A 10,484-nucleotide genomic window follows, 5' to 3' on the forward strand; every position below is an offset into this window, starting at 1 on the left:
TTAGTTAATGTTCAATATTACTGCAGTTCCGTATTATTGATTACTTCATTATCAGTAACCAGAATTTTTCTAATCAAAATTTTTTAATTATCCAAAGTCTAATATTATTACACTCGAAGTGCGGTAATGTAGGCACGATGTAGTGAAAGAGATACCAAGTAAATAGATGTTAGTTCGCATAGGTGAATTAAATTTATACAACTCGCGCAACGCTCAATTAATATTTCACATCGTGTCCTCGATGTCGTGATAAATTGCAATCGAATTTCCGAGTGTCCCGTGTGTTTAATGAAATCGGGAACTGCGGTGCATCAGCGAGAGCATTACGTGAAATTATATCGCGGCGACGCGGTATAATTAGCGGAAAAATTTGCACTATTTGCGTGGGACAGTTAATGACAGGCTGGTTACGATAGCTGTTTATGGTTGATCACGGTTAATTACAGATAGTATCGGGGCGTGGAAGACTTATATGTAGTTAGTAACTGTTGCTCCTGCGGTTGGAATTAATATCGAATTTAGTCACGCAGGCCAATAATGGCATCAATCATTGAATCCTAAGGTGAGCCGCCCTTGTAATTATGCGGCGGTTATGCGCGGCCAATTTGTAGTTCGTAATCAATAGCACGTAACTACAATCAACGAGTCGCCTTATGCGAACCGCTACGTGTTCGATATCGACTTACATCTAGTAAAAGAAAAAGAATTCGGTCGAACGGATACTTACGTCTTGTTCGTTTTTACATTCGTGCAAGCAACGAATTACGTTACATCACAGAATCATTTCAAATAAAAAAAATATTAGCTACACACAATAGTAGAAAATAGTAAAAAATTAGTTACAAACAAAAATAGCGATGAGCGATAATTAAAGACAATATCAGTTTAGTAATCCGGAACTTACTATAAATTTTGCGCAGTTCGTAATCTCACTTCACCTTAACATTTCAACACAATTGCCCCACAGTTCGAACGGTGATCTGAGCGATCTAAAATTTCACGGGACAAACAAAAATTGACTTATCTATTCCATGCAAGAAAATTCTACGGATCGATAAGGAAGATTGTTTTACCTCGACTTGAGGTCGTGTGCCAAGTGCATAGATCACTGCGTCCGCGATGTCCTCGGGCTGAAGGGCATCCACATGCGCCAGGATCTTAGTTATCTCCTGGTTATGCACCGCCAAGTTCGTGGAAACGAGGCCGGGACAGATGCTCTGAAAAATATAAAAACAGGTAAATCGTACAAGCCATAAGAACGTTTCGTGACGACGCACGGTCGTATTATACAAAGCTGGAAAGCAGTCCCCCGAAATGAATGCAGGGCCGATTGGTACATTGTCCATAGGCCCATCGTCTGACACAATCATAGAGGCAGGCCACCCGTATTTTCATTATTGGCCGAAACGGTAACATACACTATCGGATCATATAGCATCGTGTAACGAAGAGAACGAACGGGACAGATCGAGACCGAGTGGAATAGAGCAGTAACAGAAGCGATCCGTTGAAATTGGAAGTACAGCAAAGTCGCGATAACTGCTTACTGGATAAATACCCGTTAGGAGTGTCCTCTGCCTATGTGTTCTATTTACAGACCCTACTCCTGTCACCTTCTGTAGCTAAGAAAGACGAGGAGATACTGCACTCTATTAGCTCTCGATACTTACCCATTTCTATAACTGCTCGCCTCTAGAGCAACGGTTCGCAACCTAAGGTATGTGCTTGGTGTTTCAGAGGTACGCGAAGAAAATTTAAATAATAGCAGTTATATAAACTACAACCATTTTTCTAATACTAAGGGATACAATTTAGGGGAACTGTCAAATAGTGGTACGCAAGTTAAAAAAAGTTTAGAAACCGCTGGTCTAGAGCCTCAAATGCGGGTAATTATCGCGAGTTTATTGTATATACCCTCTTGCCCTTGTGCCACTCGGCTGTACTTCTTTTCAGCTCTGTATAATACAGGCGAAATCACATAGACTTACAGTGACTCGGATCTGTGCCTTAACAGCCGCCAATTCACGGCGCACCGACTCCGTTAACGCGACAGATCCGTGTTTGCAGGCCGGATACAGATGCCAGCCATTGCAGCCATCGAGTTCCGAAAGGGTTCTAGACGGCATTTCGTGTCCCAGTATGCTGTCGTGTGAAACAGAACAAAAAAAAATAAAAGCTACTCCAACGGGCAGTCAGCGAACGGCCATTCGCGACGCGCTTTATTCGGTGAGACCTCGAGCGCAAACAATCGGAACGTTTGTTTCGGTCTTAAAAGCGTCAAACCTTTTATTTCCGTCGATACCGAAACGGGAATCGAACAAATCCTGTGTAACGTCGGAAGCAACGTTAACTTCGTACGTTCGCTTCACGCGATCAATTTTTTAATGGAATTATAAAGAGAATAATCTCCTGTCATTCTTGTGAATATTTAGGGGGCTGCATGTGTTTACAAATGTGTTGAAAATGTTTTACAATTCTTTACCGTGGTTATAACACATATTTCAAAATCGAAAAACCGCCAAACTATTAAAAATTAAGCGAATTGTAAAGCAGTAAAGTGGATGCTGCGTGTCCAGATGGTGAATATGATTTTAATTAATGACTCCTCTGAAGGAATGATCGTTGTAAATGAGTATTCTCTGACTCAAAATCTACAAGGTGGAACAAAAAAGACCGCTTACTTTAACCGTATTATACCCATGTACGTCCTTAATGTTTGTTATTATTACCTTGTACATATGTTGTCACACTGGAGTGAGCAACGCTTATATTCACCGACGTATCGGTCGAATTTAAGTAAAGTCGTGCAAATATTAATGAAAAATGTATCGTTAAATCTACAATCACTTATCGTGCAATTATCGTATAGTTTCGTTTGCGAATCGACCGATGTTCAGATGTGGGACTAGCGATTTAAATGGAGATTCAGAGCAATCGCGTGCAGGTGAAGGGGACCACTAGAAGTGACAAACAACACGATTGGAAGCCGCTGGCGGTCGACAATACCTGTTCATAACGAAAATATGCCCTTCGACATTTCGGCGAAGCATCATACGGGCTGCACGGCTCAGGAACATCGCCGCCCCGAGGACATGAATATTTAACATCCTTTCAAATGTCTTCGTGTCGCTGTCTGCAAGTGTAATTTATGGAACTGTTTAAAATGTGCCAACGAGCAGGAAAACGAGGTGCCGGATGGTAATACTATTGGCCGACTGGACGCGGTATGCAAGAGAAACAGCGTTCGCTTTCTATTCTTATGCGTTCGCGTTTTAAGCAGCTGCAACGTGAAGATCGACCATGATTGCGTTAACGAAATATTTATTTTTTATGCCTATTTTTCTTGCAAAAAATTTAGTATTAACACTGTACTAGTTACATAAGATACGCTATTCACTTAAAAAGTGACCGTATTTAGCGATACCCCTTCTATTAGAGTCGTTTTAGTCCTTCAGTGAACTGTTAATAACAAAATGAACAACCATAAGTGATTTTACTTAATCGTTTCAAAGCAATGTTTGGAAGGTTGAACAATCTTTTAGCTACGTTACTATTTTATACAAGAAGTAATGGATTAGCCATTGATAAACCTAATACGTATGCAGTTTGAAATTGCCAATAGAAATGTAAATACAGACTTGAGAATCAGTTGAATATAGTAATTAAACCGCCCAAAGAGTTTATTATCAGTATACGGAATCGTTTGCTGCAATATACCTACGATTATCGATAAAATTATATGTTACCAATAAGACGCGCGTAGAGAGTAATGCCGGCGTTGTTCACCATAATGTCCAATCCGCCAGCAACCGACTCCACGAAGGAGAAAGCGCGATCCACGTCCTCCTCCTTGGTCACATCGCATCGTAGCGTGTAATACGTTCCTCTGTTCTCGAGTTCCGCCCATTTACTAGCGGCCTGTTCTAATTGCTCATCTTGTATGTCCAGAGCGACCACATTCACTTTTTTTTTCAGAAGGGCAGTTGTAATAGCTTTCCCGATGCCGGATGCTGCGCCAGTAACGATCGCGGTTTTACCAGCCCACCGTTCCATGATTCTCTGTTTTTACATTCGACGAGTTATGTAAGACACGTACGGACCTCGCCAGATTATTCTATCGCTGTTCAAAAACTCGTCTACGACCAGTTCAGTCGTTCGGAATATATCTACTTTCATGCCCATAAAACGCCATTTGTCTATTGAAACGTTTTAGTATTTCTTAAACAGGTCAAACTGTTACCGAAAGTTCGCTATGCTTTTTGCATTCAATGATGGAGCTGATATTTTTTTAATAAAAATTGTACCAACCAAAAGTTCCTATAATACAGTGTGTATCTTTATGGACAAACTGGGGATTCTATGAAATTATAATACATACGAATGTACAAAATACAGTGAAAGAGAAAACTGAAGAGAATTCAATGAAAGAGACTTACAAAGTATTACAGGTATGAGACCGAATGTCCAATAAATCAAGACTTACCGAGAGATCAGAATAGTCTGTCAGTCAAATATGGAAAATGTACAGTTCAGCTAGTATTGTTGGAGATTTTTTTAGAGCACGAGACACTGGCCAACCGCGATGTTACACTGCTCACTGGCTTTTATTCACTGGCCGTGAACGTCGATCGGGGTGAATCGCGACTGAATTACGCAACCGTTTATCGTCAATTACACTCTGTGCAGATATGGTACGTAGAGGGGGAAGCTTAATATCTCTACCAGATTACATATCACATCTCTATCGGAACAATCTATATGAAGAAAGTGAACAGGAATTTTTTGAGGTCACGCGCATCAGATTGTGTACGCTACTAATAGCATTATCGAACGATTATGACCTATGGGTGAGCTTGGGAATAAAATTGTGAAAACGAAGTTATTAATTATAAATCCTAGAAAGCAATCAATGAGCGACAAGGCATCCGCCTTTAATTCCGTTTAAAATACGCTGACGGTAACGAATACGATGCAACACAATTATTCACAGGTATGTGAGAAAAAGGCAGGTTGGATCGTAGAGATTGATAAAGTGCGATTTATCTTTTCTCTGTTACAGTCGGAAGCGACAACAGTGCATGTCCGTGTACCCAGCGTCGTGGCGAAGCATATCCCGTGTGACAAAGCGGACAAAACGCTTTTCTCAGCGAACGTGTCCGTGTACGTATCCGGGGCGATGGAGACGAACAGTCGCGTCATGGAGTAGGACAAAAATCCCACGGATTACGTTCATCCGTTTACCCACTGTGATTCCATCCGCCGGTTTTGTCGCGGCTTTTACTTGTTTTAAGTGAAGCTCGACATGACCCGATGCAATTTCCCCCCCTCGTATCCCAGTCACATCGGTTCCCTACGTTGCCAGCCAATCTCTCCTCGGATGCGGTAGCCGGAATATCACAGGACGCGTCGAAATCCCGGGGTATCCGCCGGATGGCTTTCGGATATGTATCGCGTCCCTTAAAGAAATCTTGACGCGCGCGTAGGCGATTCCTAGTTCCGTCGATTCCAAGGAGAACGCGTTGGAGGAGACAGTTAACGCTGAAATTTCGAAACGAGACCATACGAACTTCTTTGAACGAATGGTAATCTTGTATTTAATAGAAACAAAATTTTATGTCAGGGGTTTGATGAAGAATTTAGGTAGAACAGATCGTCTTTCACCAGCTAACACATTCACGGTCGTGTCCTCCACAGATGGGAGTGTAGAAATACAAATATTTACTGGTAACACGTATTGGTTTAGGACCACATTAGCTCACACGTATGTCTTTTAATTACTTAACGAAGTAAGAGCGTATGTACAACATGGCAACAGGAGATAAGATAGGAGCATGGTATTCACAAGTTACTCGCTCGCGATACTCTCAAGAAGCCTGATTCGCCACGATACCAGTCCCTGTACGATTTCTACACGCCGAAAACAGCACGTGCAAGCAACACGTTGGACTACCATCGCAGTCTCATACATTCGACGAACAGATTCAAAGCAACTCCATTCAGTCCTCTATCATCGTCACTGTGTTATTCCGCTAGCTAGCACCAAATCCTCAACTTCATTCTCCATCGAGCACCGTATCGAACCCGTTCATCCAGAGAAATTCATAAGCCATTTCGCGACTGCGTGCTCGTATTCTGGTATACACACGAGCGAACAAAAGAACCCCGACCAGCCATCGAATATCATCTGGTCGTATCGGTTCGAGTGAATTTATCCCTTTCCCCAACCTGGGGACGGTGCCTGTCGCGAGCGCGCTTGGCTATCTAGGATCTGTTACGCCGGCAATCTCGAATCTCGCGACTCGAAATAGGAAGGAGGCCGCTTCCTTTACGGATAAACGATACCCACTCGCTTTCCAGACGCAATAACAACCGGGGCGTGTGTATCGATCCTCGTTCCGCCGCGCGGCAGCTGGTGCCGGGTCCGGCGCGGCGGTCCCGGAGAACCCTGCAAGCATTATTCTCGTTCGCGCGGCACGACGAGGAAATCAACAAGAAAACCAGCGGAAGCTTTATCCGTTTCCTGGTGCTGAGCACCAGATGCTCCTGCAGCACGGTCATTTCTCAACGTTCCCGTGATTATACGACCGTCTACCCCTCGTACCCACCTACCCTCTTCGCCGTTACTTACCGCCCATGATTCCCCCTTGTATTTTTCATAGACGCCTCCGCCACCCCCTCCCACCCCCTGGTCGCCAACACCCCTTGGTTCACAGCCGGGACGTTTGATGCCCCGACGCGAAAGACCGTTCGAACCGCCTTTACGGTGAAGGAAGGACCTGAAATCCTTTAAAGAGACGCTTCCCGGTGATTTTTTTCGACGGACCGCGACGGTTTATCGCTACAGGTTCGCTTCGTCGTCGCGAAACGATGGAGCAATTACTTTGTAAGGTACAGTGTTTTATTCGACGGTTTCGAGGAATGAAGATGGAGAGAATAGTATGATTTTAGTTGATGTTCGTTGTGGATTCTGTGCACGGAGGATTCTTTGGGTTTGTGGAACATATTGGCGAATGTAGATTTTGAGGTTTGATGGTGCCTGGTAGAAAGCTACGATTCTGGATAATGTGTCGATGAGGTTTGACAAGTATATTTATGGAAGAATTAGTATAGAAATATACAGTGTGAATTTACGGAGATTCGAGGACCGAAATATTTCTGTCAGAATTACTGAAAGTCAATCACATTTCTGATGCCACTCGATTAATTGACGGTGTTCACTGTGTACACGCCTGTAATGAAACGTGCTGGATGTTATACCTTGTTCTGATTAATCCGAAATTTCTCCAATTAATACTCGATGTCGTCCATGCACTACATATTAAAATATTCAATCATACGTAAAATAGTCTGTACAAGCGAGTCGTGCATGTAATTTGGATGCTGATCATCCATATGAATGATCTCAATTCTGCTTTCGTGAAAATCGGAAACAGTATGGACCTTCGATAACGAAAATACTCTCGATACCTACCAGTGTTTATACAAAATTATGATACCTATGGATTTTCTACCTGAATTCGTTAGTACTTTTTCTTTTTTCAATATCTGTGAACGTTTGTAATTTTTTCCATCGTCGGATAGGATACTTCCAATCGATTCAACTTCCGAATATAACGACAGAAACACGCGGAGTCGTTAGTCGGTTGTTCGCGATTAAGGTCGGAAAATTGCGTTATTGCGCGAGATAACACGCGATAACGGTATTCACCGGCGAGAAAATTACCGGGGACGTACACGACCGCTGTTTTAGGGGGAACGCAAAAGGCGTCGCTTCCTTTGCTTCTCTCGTTAGCCGTTTCTTCTCCTGCCGGGGCGCATGAAAATGACGAGTTTCCTGCGAGTGGTGGGGGGTGGAACAAAGGCGCTTCGGATATTGCTTCCTATTTTTCCTTTACGTGGCCAGCCAGTCGAGTAAATGAGATTTAACGAGGGAAATCCCGCGCGGTGTGGCTACTCACGGAAAATTCTGACCCGACTTAAACGATTATGAATACATATACGACCGGTTAAACGTTCTCAAGCTGTTATAACACAGATTATACGGTACTCGTGAAAACTCGTAAACCAAGAGTGGAACGAGAAAACTGAAAATTGAGCCCGTAAACTGTTAATATATCCGTCCGATTCCGGTCGAGAGTGTTGGAAGAGGAACGGGAAGGAAGAGGAAGAAGGATTTATAAGGTAGAAGAATGAAACATTTCCGAAGGATAATATATTTCACGGAGGAGGAACGACGACGCGTCTCCGCGTAAAATTTTTAACGAGCTTTTCCGTCTCATCCGCGACAGACCGCCCTTAAATTATTCCATCTCCCGTAATTAATCCAACGGCAACGAAAACGATCCCCGTAACGTTGAAAAATATCGCCGCCACGGACGACGCGTCAGTAATTCCGCGTGTTTTGATATATGGAAAAGAAAGAGGAAGGAGGGCCAAAGGGAGGGGGCGCGTGCCGGTGTCGGTCCGTCGCCGGTAACAAAACGATCCCCGTAATCACAGCAGAGAGAGCGTTGAGAAATGATCGAGTGGCGAAAGCATCTGGTGCACCCCCAGGATCTAGGGGGAAAGGGAGGCAAACAAGTAAAGTCTCGGGCGTGCTCGGTTTTCTTGCTGATTTCCTCGTCGTTTACCGCGAAACGAGAACAATATTCTCTCTCGTTTGCTCGTTCCACCTTTCTCGCGCACGCACGCGCAACTGTTGCCGCGGTATTTGAATTTCTCCTGTACACGCGAGTGGCGAGATCGTTGAAATTTTACGAGGTACAGAACCTCGCGGCATTATTCCGACGGCGAAACAGAATTTCAATATTAAATACATGCAAAGAAATGTACACGCTCGATAAACAGGATCCGCATCTCTGCTGAACTTTATTTACCACTCCCGGGGGCTGGCGAATGAATTTCTAATGAACAATAAGAACGGTGGTGGAATGTTTTGTGTACCGTGGATCATTGGTAAACAATCACGGTGAAATAATTGAAAAGCCCAGAGGAACAATCGATGTTAATTATCCAGATATTTCAAATACTATACGACAAAAATGAGGATTATCGTGACAATATTGAGGAGAAATCCCTCGATAAACATTAAATAAATAACAACAATAAAAACGCTGAAACACGACGAAAGTTTACCTTTATCGCTTCCATTGGTCTCTCTAAAAAGTTCCCGTAATCACGGTAATAAACGCGACGATCCCGCAGAACTGTCTCCGAAGCGTGTAAAACTTTTCCATGGGAACGTTTCCCTAGGTAGAAGCCAGGATTTTATCGAGATGGTATTCCATGAAATTTCTTCCAGACGTATAACGATCGCCGTGGGCGATACTCCCGATGGCATCTTCAGGGGCGTCATGAATTAGCTACATTCTATGAGATATCGCGCGGAGGCTGGCCAGGCTCCATAAAGGAATCGTGCGATCAGGAATGGAATCGAGAGATTGGGGAAGACATCGGGGTGATTCGCTGTAACAGCTGGAAATACGTTTCAAATCGAAGTGGCATCGTTAAAATTCAATGATCCCCATCGAACTTAACATTAGAACTACCAAAGAGGTCAAAACGAGTGGTTAATACAGTCTTGTAACGATTAATACGATGTTGTGACAATGCATTTTCTCAGAATCTTTACAACTTTGATTACAATATGAAAGTGAAGAAATTAGTTAATGTAAAAAATTTGTATACTATTAGTAGATATACCTACGTTTATCATCGGTAGTTCTATTACTAATAATGCTCTCCAAAAACTATATTACCAACATTCTACCCCACACAATCCTCCCTTCTGGTTCGTCACACGGTCAGATTATAGAACTATCGAATCGTCGACTACAGGGGTCCATTCGAACGTTGCGAGTCTAGGCCCGCCGAACAGTTGGATCCCCGGACTATTGGATCACCGAACTATTCCGTCGTTAGTGTTACACAACCACCGGTTTACCGATCAATCGTCTATTATATTGCCACGGGGACTACTTAAGCTCCGAACTATCGGGTCCACCACCGCTATTTGACTACCAGGGGGCCACCGGAATACAGATGCTTAGTGAACAAGCAATCGGATTATTAATTCTACCGACCATTCCACGCACACAGCCCCGTGACACTCAATGTCCAAGCAGCGGAACACCGAGGCAGCCAATTTCCTAAACCATCAAACTGTTCCCTAAACTAATCCCGTAAGGTCACGAAATTACCGAAACCGTATACCAGATCCCGAAAATCCAACGAACGTATCGGTACCATTCCGCTGGGCGGTTCAAGTTGCCCTGCCGAAAATTCATCCCCAATTTGCATTTCGTGGGAGATAATCATTCGGCGGCCCTCCCACCCCACCTGTTCCACAATACTCTCTGTTTATCCCCGCGTGTAATATCCGGGGACTCGTTAATTTCTCAGTGTCTCGTTCGCGGTCATTCCCATCCGTTTCGGCCTCCTTGAACCTCAACTCCTCCTGCCCCCTGACACGTCCAACGGTCGAG

General features: G+C 43.7%; 1 protein-coding gene across 1 annotated transcript; it reads right to left on the minus strand.

Annotated features, from left to right (window-relative positions):
* Positions 1 to 947: 947 nt before the first annotated feature.
* LOC107191867 (farnesol dehydrogenase-like) lies at positions 948 to 4,588 on the minus strand. The gene is made up of 6 exons (XM_015581010.1): positions 4,484 to 4,588; positions 3,747 to 4,059; positions 3,007 to 3,133; positions 1,989 to 2,142; positions 1,074 to 1,217; positions 948 to 989 (listed from the first exon to the last, which is right to left on the minus strand). Exons 2-6 carry the CDS (start codon positions 4,051 to 4,053, stop codon positions 948 to 950), a joined length of 774 nt encoding a protein of 257 aa, XP_015436496.1. The 5' UTR covers positions 4,054 to 4,059; positions 4,484 to 4,588.
* Between the last annotated feature and the right edge of the window lie 5,896 nt (positions 4,589 to 10,484).

The sequence above is a fragment of the Dufourea novaeangliae genome, unplaced genomic scaffold (genome assembly GCF_001272555.1).
Source record: "Dufourea novaeangliae isolate 0120121106 unplaced genomic scaffold, ASM127255v1 scaffold7, whole genome shotgun sequence".
NCBI lineage: Eukaryota > Metazoa > Arthropoda > Insecta > Hymenoptera > Halictidae > Dufourea > Dufourea novaeangliae.